General features: G+C 40.9%; 1 protein-coding gene across 1 annotated transcript in view; it reads left to right on the forward strand.

The window, feature by feature from the left end:
• Positions 1–15598, forward strand: part of AK9 (adenylate kinase 9) — a 175220-nt gene that overhangs the window by 3849 nt on the left and 155773 nt on the right. Inside the window, exons 2-4 of the mRNA XM_006839988.1 lie at positions 756–819; positions 3806–3858; positions 3954–4050. Of these exons, the coding sequence (XP_006840051.1) occupies positions 756–819; positions 3806–3858; positions 3954–4050 (214 nt within the window). The remainder of the gene's footprint in view (positions 1–755; positions 820–3805; positions 3859–3953; positions 4051–15598) is intronic.

Below are 15598 nucleotides of genomic sequence, written 5' to 3' on the forward strand. Positions count from 1 at the left end.
GAGGGGAGGGATTGACTTTGCAGTCTAGGAGCAGAGGTCCCTGGGAGAAAAGCAGAGAGCGGGACCCTACTCAGTGAAGTAGTGATGCCAGAGATAGAGGCAGAGATGATGACGTGGAGAGATGGAGTGGCTGGGGACTCTACACCCAAAGAGGGAGAGAGGCTGTGTACTGAGGACCGGGAGACAGGCTTGCAGGGTATAGCCTTTGGTTGGTTGATGATACATGGAGGGGATTGTAACCATGGCAATGAAACTATACACAATAGGATGAATGTAAAACTAATGTTCTCCCATGTAAACTATCACATAATTCACAATAAAACTTTTTTTAAAAAGTCATGAATTAAACTTTATGAAGGGAATAAAATAATGAATCTCAATATAATCAGAATTCATGTAGTAAATATTTTTCATTGCATTATAAGAATTTTTTATAGTAAATCTTTGGCAGAGAGGACAGAGTACCATTATGATATGTATAGCTTCCTGATTTCAGAGCAGTCGTCTTAATAAAAAAAAAAATTGCATTTTCGGATTAGTTCATAAAATGTGGCATATGGGACAATCGGCGAGGAACCAAAAACACTACATGTCTAGAATATGCTCTTCATTATTGTGTAGGAGACATTTTTACCTTATAAGATTGATGTAATAATCACCACCAACAGAATCTTTAAACTTTGGGATATCTGTTTCACCAACATATGATAAATAACTAATCTATTGGCTTATAAATACTGTTTCTCTTTTTTAAGGGGATTGGTAAAACAATATTAGCCCGTCTGATAGCACAGGCATGGAAATGCATTCGTGTTGAAGGTAAATATTATTTCTTCCCTCAATATTTTATTATAAAAACTTGCAAATATACAGATAAATTGAAATAACTGTATGGTGAGCATCCATATATTCACCATCAAAGGTGTCTGATTAACATTTTGCTATATTTGCATTATCATATGTCTGTTCACCTAGCAACCTATCAAATATTGTCTTTATAATAGTATTATTCATGTTTTGCCCTTCTGTTAATCCTAGTAGTATTCATAGACTTTAGGAGGATTTATGAAATGTCCATTAGCCCACTGTACTGACTCTAATTCTCAGCGTCTATAATTTAGATAATTGGTATAGAAATGGATACTTTGTTGTTGCTATCGAATCAGTTCCAACTCATAGCCATCCTGTATAGGTTTTCCAAGGAACAGCTGGTGGGTTTGAACCACTGACTTTGTAGTTAGCAGTCTAGTGCTTACCTTACAGCACCACACCAGGACTCCATATAATTAAAGATACTTGTAAGGAGCTCTGGTAGCATAGTGATTATGAGTCGGGCTGCTAACCTCACGGTCAGCAGTTCGAAACTACCAGTAGTTCCTAAGGAGAAAGATGAGGCTTTCTGCTCCCGTAAAGATTTACAGCCTTGGAAACCCTCTATAGGGTCGCTATGAGTCGGAATCGACTCCATGGCACACCACCACCACCATCACCACCACCATAAGGAAATTAATGTGAGGTGGTGGTGGAGTGATATTGAGTCAGTTCTGATTCATAGCGACCCTGTATAGGGAGCAGCTGGTAGATTAGAACTGCTGACCCTTGTGGTTACCAGCCCAATGCAGAACCCACTACGCTACAAGGGCTCCCTATGTATACTCTAGTTGACTTCTTTTGAAAGATAAGAAATGAATGAGTTCTCATAACTCTTCTTAAGATCATTTTCCAGAACTTAATTATCTCTGAAGATAAATTTAATTTTTTTATTTATAAACTGCTTAATGTTATCTGCAATATGTAGGACAGTGAGTTGAAATCTTTAGATATAAATATTCTTTTAATAAAGTGATTTATGCCATAGTAAAAAATTAACAGAAGATATATGAAAAAAAAATTTAAATATAGAATAAATGTTGTTGTTGTTGTTGTTGAGTGCTGTCAAGTCAGTTCTGACCCATAGCGACCCTGTACAGGGTTTCCGAGGGTGTAAATCCTTACGGGAGTAGAAAGCCTCATCTTTCTCCCACGGAGCAGCTGGTAGTTTCGAACCGCTGACCTTAAGGTTTGCAGCCCGATTCGTAACCACTACGCTACCAAAACTCCTTTTACTTAAGAAAAATAGAATGAAAACTCACTGTTACATAAAGAAATGCTGGTTAAAATAGCACTAATCCATTTAGTGTCACACTGTAGGATCACCACTGGCAGTTCAAATGCTGATCGGCAGTTCAAGTCCACCACCTGCTCCTCGAAAACCCTATAGAGGGTCACTATGAGTCAGAACTGACTTGACAATATTTAACAACAATCCATGTTTACCTAACAAATTGACAATGAATTTTATTTATTTATTTTAATCATTCTAGTGTGAATTGAGTGAAGGGAAGATCATCAGTTTTACAGTCAATGAATCATACACTTTGTTGCATCTCAATTACAATCCTTCTATGCAATAACAGTGGTCCGACTTCCTCCCTGTGGTTTCTATTTCCATTCTACCCTCCTTCCTATACCTTCTCAACTTTTCCCTTAGGTAAATGTTACTCTTTTGATCTTGAATGATTGACCATTCATTCCATGGAGAGCATGTTATTGTTGTCCCCCCCTATATTGGGCCATCATGGTGAATTTCATTCCAGACCTGATGGGTGGTCAGGGGCAGTAGTCTTGAGTTCCTCCAGTCTCATTCTGACTGCTATTTTTAAAAATAATTTAGAGTTTTGTTCCACATTTTCTTCCACTCTATCCAGGACCTTCTAATGTGCCCTCTCAGAGCAGTTGGAAGTAATAGCTGGACACCATCTAGTTCTTCTGGTCTCAGAGTTGTGGTAACTGGTGATCACCTGCTCCATTGGTCCATTGGACTAGTTGATCCCAAGCATTTTCAATGTTCATCACTCTTCTTTCTTCTGCACATGGAGAAACCAAAAGGTTCACCTTAGATGGCTGCTTATGAGCTTTTAAGATCCCAGACACTACTCACCAAAGTAGCATATAGAACATTGTCATTGTAGACTATGCTATGCCAAGTGACCACGCAGTCCCCTGAGACTTGCCTTAAGATGTTTGAGAAAACCTAATAATTTTTCATCATTTTCTCCCCTGTATGCACCCCATATTCATAGGTGTGTTTGCAGCAAAAGTAAATATCCATATACAAATAGCCTCTTCAAATCCTTCTATATTTGTGGGTATTGTCCCACTCTCCTTCCTATACCCATTCAGCCTGTGTATCTTTCAATGAATCTGTCCACCTAACACTGTTGTTCCAGCATTGTGTATGTGATACTATTTACCTCTATCCCCTTTAGCTCATGCATGCATTCCTTCCTGTGTTTTCGCCTGTTTTCATCATTCTTCTGCCAACCTCCCTCCTTTGTATATTCCCTTTCCGGTCACCAAGTGCAGAAGTGGTACATTCTGGTTATAACTGTATGGTTATAAAAGTAGTGGACCAATAACACTAGTGTATACTTCTATGCAGTACTGTTCATTGAATGTACAAATCATTGGCCTACACAGCATCTCATTTTGACTTCACATTAATTCTCTTGGTGCAAAGTGTTTAGGAAGGGGGCTTCCCACAATTTTGAGCTAGCATGTGGCAGAGACAAGTTCACTATGTATTATATTCGGCTGTTTCTTGCTTTGTTTACACTTCAGTGATACAATGTTTATAAATATGCTTTGTAAATGCTATAGTGATATATAAATGTTAATCTTTATCACAGAACCACTCAAATATATATATTTGTTACGTTGGCAATCCTCATGCCAGTTTTTCCTAATATTTTAATTCGTGGTTTAGCTTTACCGGTTTTGGAGGAACAAATTGCTACTGGAACCCAAACAGGAGCAATGGTAAGCATATCTAACTTTCAGAGTTACTGTGACAAAATAGCTCTGTATCACAGATATGTTAAGCAATAACATATAATATCTATTCTTATTCTTAGTTGCAAGCTTTGCTGATCAGTGGTCAAAGTGTCCCAGATGAACTTATCATAAAGCTAATGTTGGACAAGCTCCAGTCCCCGGAAGTCTCTCACTTTGGTATGTTTATTTGCATACATCTAAAAGTAGCCAAACAACCTTAAAACTTGTGTGCTATCTGAGGCACAGATTGTTTCTGGGGTTGGGCTTTCTTTTGCCTGAGCAGAGGATTCTTGAGTCCTGTTTTATTTGCTTGTTTGTTGTATTCTCCAGATTCTACCTTTGTTTGTTTTCAAAGTAAGTTAATATGATCCAATTGTTTACGTTTTAGTATGTTGCTGTTGTAAAAGTGTCTTCAAGACGGTTTCAACTCATAGCAACCCTATATACGGTTTCTGAGGAGCTGCCCTGCTCATTTGAATCACCGACCTTGTGGATCAAACCAACCTTGCGGTCCAGTGCATTATCCCATCAAAAATCTGTGGGTCATCTAGCAGTGCCCATAGCCTCTGCAGACTGCTTCTTACTCACCGTGAGTTTCAGCACCAAGTCCTGCCAATGGCTCAGCTTCCCTGCATTCATCCACACTTCCAAGGCAACATTGAGGACCAGAACGGCACTAGCTTGTCCTCTGGCTCCAGGCATCAGCAGGCTTCATCCAGCTCACCCAGTCTACCCTCTGACTCTGGACCCAGAACACTCAAAGGGATGCTTGGAACCTAATTTCTCAAGACAAAGACCATTGAAGATCAGAATGACTTACTTAAACAGAAAAGAGCAAATTCTATGGCATTTGCAAAAGAAGAGGAGAATAAAAAATGAAGTGGGAGTAAATCATCCACTTGAAATAGATTTATTACATGAAAGAAGAAAAATTTAGAAAGATAGCTTGAATTCCCAGTAAGTTAAGAAAGGACATTGCCACTATTAAGAATTGTTGTTAGCTACCAGTAGGTCATTTTACAGTCCACGCTCATGGAAACAGTAGTTAAGAAACCAAATGGTGTATTGTTGTTGTTGAGTGCTGTCGAGTCGATTCCAACCCATAGTGACCCTGTATAGAGTTTCCAAGGAGCAACTGGTGAGCTTGAACCACCAACCTTGCAGTTCAAATGGCTTTGCAATCTGGTGCATTAACCCACAGTGCCACACCAGGACTCCAAATGGTATATTCCATTAGCCAAATCTGCTGCATACGACCTCTTTAAAGTGTTCATGAGCAAAGATGTCAGTTTAAGTGCCCTTCACCCAAACTATGGTATTTTCAGTCAACTCATATGCATGTGAATGCTGGACAATGAATAAGGAAGATGGGAGAATTCATGCAGTTCATTTATGGTGTTGGCAAAGAATGTTGAAGGTCATGGATACTGGAAGAACAAACATATCTGTCTTGGAAGTGCAGCCAGAATATTCCTTTAGAAGTTAGGATGGTGAGACTTCAGCTCGCCTACTTTGAACATGTTATCAAGAGGGAGTCGTTTCTGGGGGAAGGACATCATGCTTGATAAAGTAGAGAGCCCTCAAAAAAGGTTTGGAACTGATTTGACAGCATCTAACAATAACAACAACAGCACAACCATGCAATCAGCTGTAACTCACTGTGACCTTATAAAAAACCTAACAGGACACTGCCATCGTCTGCATGTTTGGTAAACTCGTATTTGACTCCATTGTGTCTATCCGTCTCCCTCTTTGTCACTGATTTTCTGCCACACATGATGTCCTTTTTCTAGCCATTGGTCTGTCCTGGATGATATGACTAAAGTAAGTGAGCCAAAGTCTCTCCATCCACATTTCTAAGAATTATATTGGTTGTATTTCTTCTAAGACTGATTTGTTCATTTTGCTGCCAGCCCATGGGCATGTTGGTATTGTTGTTATCAAGTGCTGTCAAGTGAGTTCCAACTCATAGTGACCTTGATAGGGTTTTTTGAGGAGCAGCTGGTGGGTTTGAATGGCTGACCTTGTGGTTATTAGTGCACCCCAGGACTCCTCCATGGAAATTGTTGTTGTTGTTAATAGCCATTGAGTCAGTTCCAACTCAAAGTGACCTTGTATATGTCTTATAAGGAGCAGTTAGTGGGTTTGAACTGCTGACCTTGTGGTTAACAGTCCAGTGTTTATCCTATAGCACCACACCCCAACTCCTCCATGGGAATTGTTTTTGTTGTGTGCCATTCAATCAGTTCTGACACAGCGACACCATATAGGGTTTCTGAGGAGCAGCTAGTGCATTTGAACCACTTTCTTTGTAGTTCAAACTGACCTTGTGGTTCAGGGCTTATCCTGCAGTGCCACACTAGGATTTCTTCATGCGAATTATTGTTGTTGTTGTTATGTGCCATGGAGTCGGTTCCAACTCATAGCAACCCTGTACAGTGTTTCCGAGGCAGGGATAAAAATAAAGATTACAGTGCAGTAAAGTTAAAAACTGTAATCACCAAAGTAAATCAATAATGGAGACAGCAAAGACAGACTCTAGTTAGCGTTAGTTGCTGTTGGGTGGGCTCCACCTCATGGCGATCCTGTGTACAACAGACAAACTGTTGCTCTGACCTGCACCATCCTCACAATCATTGGTATGTTTGAGTCCATTGTTGGGGCCACTGTGTATTTTGAGTGTCTTCCAACTCAGGGGGCTCATCTTCTAGCACTATATTGAACAGTATTCTGTTGTGATGCATCAAGTTGTCATCAGCTAACTTTTAGAAACAAATTGCTAAGCCGTTCCTTCAGGTCTGTCTTAAACTGGAAGTTTTACTAAAATATATCCACTATGGTTGTCCTGCAAAAAAAAAAAAAAAAAAACAAGCTTACTGCCATAAATTGATTTTGATTAATAGTGACCTTGTTTCTGAGGTTCATAGGTATTTTGTAAATCTTTACTGGAGCAAAAAGTCTCATCTTTCTCCCACGGAGCTGCTGGTGATATTAAACCGCCAACCTTGTGTCTAGTAGTATAGTGTTTATCCTGCAGAGCCATCACACTCTTTGTTGTTGTTGTTAACTGTCGTCAAGTCGATTCCGACCCATAGCAACCCTTTATAGGGTTTCCAAGGAGACACTGGTGAGCTTGAACCACCAACCTTGCAGTTCAAACAGCTTTGGAGTCTGGTGCATTAACCCACAGCACCACATAAGGACATCACGCTCTTACTGGTGTTAAAATATCACTTGCAAAATTTCCAGCAGCATTGGTTGGTTGGTTGTGTGCCACTGAGTCAGTTCTGATTTAAGCAGTCTGTATAGCTTTGCAGAGACTGTAAATCTTTATGGAAGCAGAAAGCCTCATCTTTCTCCCACAAAGCAACTGGTAGATTTGAACTACTGGCCTTGTGGTTAGCAGCCCAGCATCATAGCAACATGTATGTATCGTCTATACACAGATGGATGTTTGTAGATAGGTATCCAGTGATAAAGGGGATAAACGTGAGGAAAATACTCATAATTTAGAAGGTGAGATGGGTACATAAGGAAGTAAAAACAAACTGAGGAAAATCACGGTTCCAACTTAGGTCAATAAATGAACTCAAAAGGCATAGTAACTGAAACAAAAACCTGTATGTATGTAGGTAAAGATCTAAGTATAAAAAGCACAAACACACACTAATTTATTTATACTTTTGCCTCACCTTACCACTTAAAAAATTTAGAATGGTTGGTTGTCATTGTTATGTGCTGCAAGCTGGTTCCAACTCATAGCAACCCTGATAGGGTTTCAGAGGAGCAGCTGGTGGGTTTGAACTGCCCATCTTGTGGTTCTCAGTCTAGTGATGATCCTACAGCACCATACCAGGCATTCTTAGAATGGTTTACATGGCTACAAAATTATGACATTTAAAAAGTATTGGCAAAAAGAAAAAGGGGAAAAAAACAGCTTGAAAAAATAAACTCAGACATTCAGAGTGTTCATAGCCTTTTAAACTTTTTATTTTGGAAAACTTTAGACAAGAGTGGTGGAGTGTCCCTGCATCTTTCTCCTGGGGGAACTTCTGGTAATTTTGAACTGCTGACTGTGAGGTTAGCAGCCCGACTTGTAACCACTACGCTACCAGAGCTCCTTTTTAAAACAAGCGTGGTGATGGTGGTTATGTAGAGAGATTCATATGAAGACCACCACCATGTGTCTGTCATCAAACCTCAGCAATAACTACCTCTGGCTAGTCATGTTTCTAGTATATCTCCACCTACTTCTCTCCCCAAGGAGCTCTGGTACTGAAGTGGTTACGAGTCAGGCTACAAACCTCAAGGTCAACAGTTTGAAACTACTAGCTGTTCTGTAGCTGTTTCTGTAAGAAAGATGGGGCTTTCTGCTCCCATAAAGATTTACAGCCTCAGAAACCCTATAAAGGGTCACTATGGGTCGGAACCGACTCCATAGCACATAACTACCATGACCACCACTTCTCTCCCTGGCCAACTTTATTGGTGGTAAGATTTCCCTAATTGCCTCAGTAATTTTTTTTTTTTTTTCATTTTAAGCTTTAAGATTTGCTTTTTAAAAAAAAAAAAAAAAGTTTTTTGCAATAGGATCGTAACTAGATTTCCTATACTGCAATTAGTAGGTGTGTCTCAAGTCTCTTTTAACCTCTCAGTTTCTCCTTCCTTTTTCTATTTTCTTAGCTGAAGAAAAGAAGTCTTTGTTGCCTTAATTTCCTTGGTGCTATTGTGTGGGTCAGAATCAACTCGAGGGCACTTAACAACAACAACAACAATTGTGATAGAAATACTACAAATGAATGACTTTAAAGGACAGAAGTTTATTTTTGCATAGTTCTGAAAGCTAAAGGTCCAAATCAGGGTCTTCTCTGTGACCCTTCTTGGTAGGTCATCTCGGACATTCCTTGTTGGCTCCTTGATCTGTAGGTGATCCTCATATAGTGTGTATGTGTGTGTGTAACTCAAAAGCAATTTTTGTTTTTTAGTTAGTTAGTTAGTTAGAACTAACCCTACTCTTATGTAACCTAGTTAACATAACAACAACAACAACAAAATCCCAATTTCTAAACCAAATTCCATCCGTAGTTACAGGAGTTAGTATTCCAACACATATTTTGAGGACACAATTCAATCTATAACACTTATTTTTGGAGTTTCCCACAAACTGGATTTTGGTCATTGCATCTCCTCCATGTGTTTAACACATTCCTCTGTCTCCTCTACTTCCTGTACATAATCCTTATCCTGGGAGCTGACAGGGGAGAAGTTGGATGATGTCTTGAGTCTGAGTCTGAGGGCCATACTCCCAGCATGTACCTGACATGACCATGTTCTAAGCATGCATGTTTGAAGACTGCAGTAGTGGCAGGTCCTAGACCCGCTTCCCAGTCTCTCCTCACCCATCCTCCTAGCATCCTCAGGGGAATCTCTTTGGAACCTATCACACTGCTAAACACAGTTTGAAAGTCTGCTCAAATTCTCTGCAAAGATTCTCCTCCTGTTTGATCTTATCCAGTAGCTGGGTATGTGGTAGAAGAGAAAATGGATATGAATGGCTTTCAGAACAAGGCTATCCACTAGCATCAGGGATGGTGAGGTATGGCTGTGTTATCAGTGCCTCTCAAATCCCTAAAGGGGGGTGTGTGCTGCCAGGGACACAATGTTGTTGTTGCTAAGTGTTATCAAATCGGTTCTGACTCATAGTCAACCCTGCCATAGGGTTTCCAAGGAGAGGCTGGTGGGTTTGAACACTTGTGGCTAGTAGTCCAATGCTTATCCTACAGTGCCACACCAGGACACTGCATAGTATTGTCAAATTTAATCGCAATTTTTTTCTGTACCGAGTCCTTTTATTCTTGGTGTTTCTGTCACTGTTTAGAAAGAACCTACCTTCAATGCTATTTAATGTCTCTTCTAGTCATAGTCTTTGTGAACTCCCACCAAATGACTTTTTCGTGATGGATCCAGGTAAGGAGATGGAGGGAGATGCTGATGGATTATATGACTCTGTTGTGAGTGGTTGTTAACAGGACTAATTGTGATTGGTCAGTTTTGCCCTCCTGCTGAGTGTGAAATGAGAGCCAGTTCAGAAACAGAGAGGAGAATCTCACTACCACCAAAGAGGACCTAAGAGTGGAGTGTGTTATATTTGGACTTAGAGTATTGAACCTCCTCTAACCAGGGACAGAAAGCTGTGACACCAGAGGAGAGGTAAAGGAGCAATAGCAGCAGCAGAGCCAAGAGCCAGAGCACCAGACAGAGCAGTGGGCTTCCCAGTCCACAGAGCAAGTAAAGCTGAGTGCCTTGGGCAGGAGACTCACTGTGGAGACCTGGGAGTGCAGACAGTGCTGTAGCAGGGATTTGTTGTTATTAGGTGTCATCAAGTCGGTACCAACTCATAGCAACCTTATGCACAGCAGAATGAAACACTGCCCGATCCTGGGCCAACCTCACTATTGTTGCCATGCTTAAGCCCATTGATTCTGCCACTTGGCCAATCCATTTCACTGGGGGTCTTCCTCTTTTTCTCTGACCCTCTACCCTACCAAACATGATATCCTTCTCCAGGGACTGGTCCCTCCTGACAACATGTCTGAAGTATGAGAGATGAAGTTTGGCCATCCTGCCCTCCAAGGAGCACTCTGGCTGCACTTCTTCCAACACAGATCTGTTGGTTCTTCTGGCAGCCTATGGCACTTTCAGTATTCTCCTCCAACACCATAACTCAAAAGCATCAATTCTTCTACGATGGTTGGTGCTATTTTTGTGTGTGCACTGCCCAATCTAAAATTCTAATTCTTCTTCTCACAGCCTGTCGTGCTGTGTTGGTCATGAACAAAAATCAGCTCTAGTGAGCTCCATCCTCACCTAAGGGAAAAGGGGAGCACATCCTGAGAAGCTCTCTGAAAAACTATTTGCCTGGGGAATAGTGGGCAGCCTGGTTTGGGCATTCCCTTTCCCAGATGTAGTTAGTAATTGCGGATGGTCTTACAAGTCATTAGCCACGCATGTAAGGTTGGCCTTAGGTCATATGGGTAGCAGGTCTGGCTGGACACAAAGCTGCCTGCTCTCTCTGTATCTCTCATCACTTCAGTCTGAAAGCAGTAGCCTGCCATCTTCAGTTTTTATTGAACTAGGTACTACCTTCTTTTTCCCGATGTGCCAAGAAGCAGGTATAAAGTGAGAGTGTGATCCTGGACTAGTTGGTTTCCCATTGTCAGTGGTCCGGACAGTCTTCCAGTTTTCCATTGGTGATGGTGATACAGGCTGAACACTGGTCTATAAAGTACCTACTCTGCCTTCTGATAGTATGAGCAGAGCTTTCCCACTAGAAGTGGCAAGGGGCGCACCATTCCTCAATCCGCATAGAAGGATGCGGGCTTTTGGTAATGGTTTCTGGGAGAATGGGAGAGGGATTATCCTTATCTGTGCTTCCATCTTCACACATGTCTCTGGGTTTGGAGGGATTGATAGTGGACTCAGCAGCTCTGACCTGTTTACAGAGTGCCACCCCCCTGAGATCTTCCCAAAATCGGGACAAGTTATTCCACTTGAAAATTTGAATAGAGAAACAAACAGATGATATAGCTGTGTATTCCACCCCTCTTTCCATATACTGTATATCCCTGGGGTGTGGATATGGTGATACTGGTCACCTCTTAGTGGGTGATTGTTGTTAAGTGCTACTGAGTCTGTTCTGACTCACGGCAACCCTGTAAAGGGTTTCTAAGGAGTGGCTGGTGGCTTTGAGACACATGCCTTGCTGTTATTAGTCCAGTGCTTATCCAGTGCCACAACAGAACTCCAAAATTCATTGCTCAGAACATTCAGGAATCTCAAATAATGGCCTGTCCAAAGAGAGCCAGAAACATCCACCAAGTGTGAAATAGATTCGGATATTATGAATACATATAAGGTTTAGCATCCTTGCAAACAGTTGCTCTTCGAATGGTTGGTATATCTAGAGGCAGTGACAGTGGTTGTAGTAGTAAGCAGCATACTGGCAAGCACAGTAGAATGCCAAGCATATATCTGTGACCCATACTGGTCTGACATTGAGTGGTATTGCCAGCATAAAGAAATGGGAGGTAAGTATTGTGTAATCACTTCATGCCTACATGAGAAAAGCATGAACCCTAGAGACTGGCTGCTTTCTGCATTTGTTCAATAAAGGTGGGTGAGCTGGACAAGGGTTTAGTTCGATCTAAGGTTAGACCAGGCAGTTTCCTTCCCTGCAGTGTCCACCACTGGCCAGAGGATTGATGGACGCATCACACACAGAAGAGACTAGAAGTGCTAGTCAAACTCTTGTGAGCAACTTCACGCAAGCTTGTTAACTAAGTGGGCATGGACTGGGTTAGCCAGGAGACTAGGAGAGGGCAGAGTCAAGAAATCAAGGAATCACACGAAGAAGCTAGAAGAGAAAGATCTGCCTTGTCCCTCAGATCATCCCAGTGCCTGCAGTGACTATGTTTTTTGCAAGGATGCCCTAGGCTCCTTTAAAGAACTTTGAAAAAAAATGTGTGCCATGTGACTTCAACTATTATTTCAACACCAGCAAGAGTAAATAAATTAGCTAGGTTCAAAACTAAGGAGCAGAGCAAGACAAGAAGAATCATAAACATCGTTCATAAAAACCAAGAGAATAAGGTCTCCCTTTCTGTCCTTTGAGTTTAAATTGTTTAGGATTGCTTTTGTGAATAGGGTCCAACACATACTTGACAGAAAGTAAAGTGTTTCCTAAATCTTAAGAGAAATTGTCACAAGCCTAAGCATTTAATGATATTTTGAACTATTGTAAGTGGTTGTTTCAAAAACAAAGATGACAGCTTGAGGACTAAGGTGCACCTGAATCAAGCCATGGTATTTTCAATAGTCTCATATGCTTGTGAATGTTGGATAGTGAATCAGAAACACAGTTGATACATTTGAGTTATGGTATTGGAGAAGAATATTAAAGATACCATGGACTGCCTGCCAGAAGAACAAACAAATCTGTGTTGGAAAAAGTACAACCAGAATGTTCCTTAGGAGCCAAAATGGTCAGGCTTCATCTCTCATACTTGGAGATATTATCAGGAGGGACCAGTCCCTGGAGAAGGACATCATGCAGGGTAAAGTTGAGGGTCACAGAAAAAGAGATGGATTGGCACAGTGGCAGCAGCAACAGAGCTCAAATGTAGCAGCACCGCCAGTGTTCCTTTTGTGACTATAAAGGGTCATGAAATCAGAAAATCTGAGGACTGCTATCTTATAAATGCCTGTTGTTGTTAAGTGTCATCGAGTCAGTTTCAACTCATAGAGGCCCTATATAGGATTTCCAAGGAGTGGCTTGAACCACTTTATGTTGCTCATCCTACAGCACCACATCAGGACTTCCTATGCAATGCCTAGAATAGTATAATGGTTTTTAAGTTACCACATTCTACCACCACCACCCCAAGACTGAAACCCAAAAGGATCACACAAGCAGCTATCATAAGCTTGCTGGAAATCACGTTGGTCTACATGTGAGTGGAAGTGGGGGAAAGGCAGCAATGAAGATATGGGCTGACTTCAACCACGTTCTATAGACCCCTGTTGACCTGGAGATGAAAGAGAAAAGGGGAAGGGCTGGTTGGTCCAAATTATGGTGAGTCCTGGGGTCTTCTGAGTCCATGGACAAGGACATAGCCACAGAAGGCTGGAGCTGAGAGTGAAGTATCCAGCTGATATGAAGTGAGGGGAGATGCATAAGAATACCCAAACTTGTAGATAGTACCTTTGATCACTACTTGACTAGAAGATTTTAAAAATTGAATAAAGGAAACAAGTGTAAATTTGATTAACTTGACCTGTACTTATGGATGTAATAGCTGTAAATACTAATTAAGAGGGAAAGATTCTTCAACCTATCCCCCTCTGTATGCCGGGTAGTTAGGGACAGGCAACTTAGACATTGGCTACCTAAAATGAGGGGCTATAAAGGCATGAAGTGACTGGCTTACAAGTTTTCAAGCGGAAGTTTAGTTTCAGAGAGTGCAGGGGGAGGCAGAATCCCCACTGAATAGTTTTCATCTTGTCTAGAGGGTCTGGTGAAAGGAGATGGGGATAAGATTCTTATGATTTAATAGTGAGTATTTGTTATCGTGACTAATTGAGATTGTTACAATTGTAAAGGTAGAAGTTTTGTAACATAAATGGGGGAGTAGTTAATCTTATATTCCAGGAACAGAGAACCCTAGGACCATCAAGGGAGAAGAGCATGAGCGGAATGTGGAACCCCATCAAGAGAAGTAGTGACACCAGAGATGAAGGAAGAGATGAAGACATGGAGAGAGGTAGCAGCTGAGGACTCTAGACTCATGGAAAGAGGAATACTATGTGCTGGCGGCCAGGAGGCAGACTTTCAGAATGTGCCCTTTGGTTGTTTAAATAATTATATATTCCTGAGTGTTTTTGTGTACATCCCCCCGCAAAATAAAACAAACCTCAAAACAGAGGGAATAAAAGCAAATACTGTTGAATGATGATGCACAGAGGAGATTGTAATCATTGCCATGAAAAAATAAGTGCAAAACCAATGTTCTCCATGTAAACTATCATTCAATTCACAATAAAAATTTAAATTAAAAAAAAAAGTTACCACATATTTGTTGGATGAGTCTGGTGGTGTGGTAGCATAAGCACTGGACTGCTAACCACAGAATCAGTAGTTCAAACCCACCAGCCACTCCATGGGAGAAAGATGAGGCTTTCTGCTCCTGTACAGATTTGTAGCCTCAGAAACCCTATACAGGGTCACTATGAGTCATAATTGTTCCAATGGCAGTGAGTAAGTGAGTTACATTCATAAAAATTGTTGAGGACCCAAGAGAGTTTTTACTTGCACAGATTATTCTATTAATATTTAACCATATTAGAAATTCAGATGAAGACATTTTTTAAAAAATGTTTTATTGTGAATTATGTGATAGTTTATATGGGAGAACATTAGTTTTACATTCATCCTATTGTATATTGTTTCACTGTTATGGTTACAATCCCCTCTATGCATCATCAACCAACCAAAGGGTATACACTACAAGCCTGCCCCCCGTCGTCAGCACACAGCGCCTCTCCCTCTCTGTGTCTAACGTCCCCAACTGCTCCATCTCTCCACGTCATTGTCTCTACCTCCATCTCAGGCATCACTGCTTCTCTGGATAGGGTCCCACTCTTTGCTTGAAGACATTTTTTTTTTTAATCATTTATTTGTTTAAATTAGCAATAAAGTCATTATGTGTTAGCATAAATAGCATATTTAATGAAAAATATGTTTTTCAAATAAAAAAAATAATTAGTAAAGTGGCATTGTTTTTACATTTTTTGCAAGCCTCTTTAATGTTTGACTGGATCCTCACATCTGCCTCTACTCAATCTGTTACTTTCTGTTTTGTTTGAATCCCGACCAACCCAGAGATATAGTTAGAAACTTGACTAGTGGTATTTCCTTAAAGGTTAGTTACAATGTGGAATCTAAAGCTATTTCAGTGAATTTTCCAAGCTCTGTAACTTTAAAACTCATTGGTCTACCTTGCACTTATAGATCCTTGGTGGTGATGGTGGTTATGTGATGTGGAGTCGCTTCTGACTCACAGCGACCCTGTACAGGGTTTCCAAGGCTGTAAATCTTTACGGGAGCAGAAAACCTCATGTTTCTCCCACAGAACAGCTGGTAGCTTCCAACTGCTGACCTTGAGGTTCA

Source organism: Chrysochloris asiatica, unplaced genomic scaffold, assembly GCF_000296735.1.
Source record: "Chrysochloris asiatica unplaced genomic scaffold, ChrAsi1.0 scaffold00027, whole genome shotgun sequence".
NCBI classification, from domain to species: Eukaryota; Metazoa; Chordata; class Mammalia; order Afrosoricida; family Chrysochloridae; genus Chrysochloris; species Chrysochloris asiatica.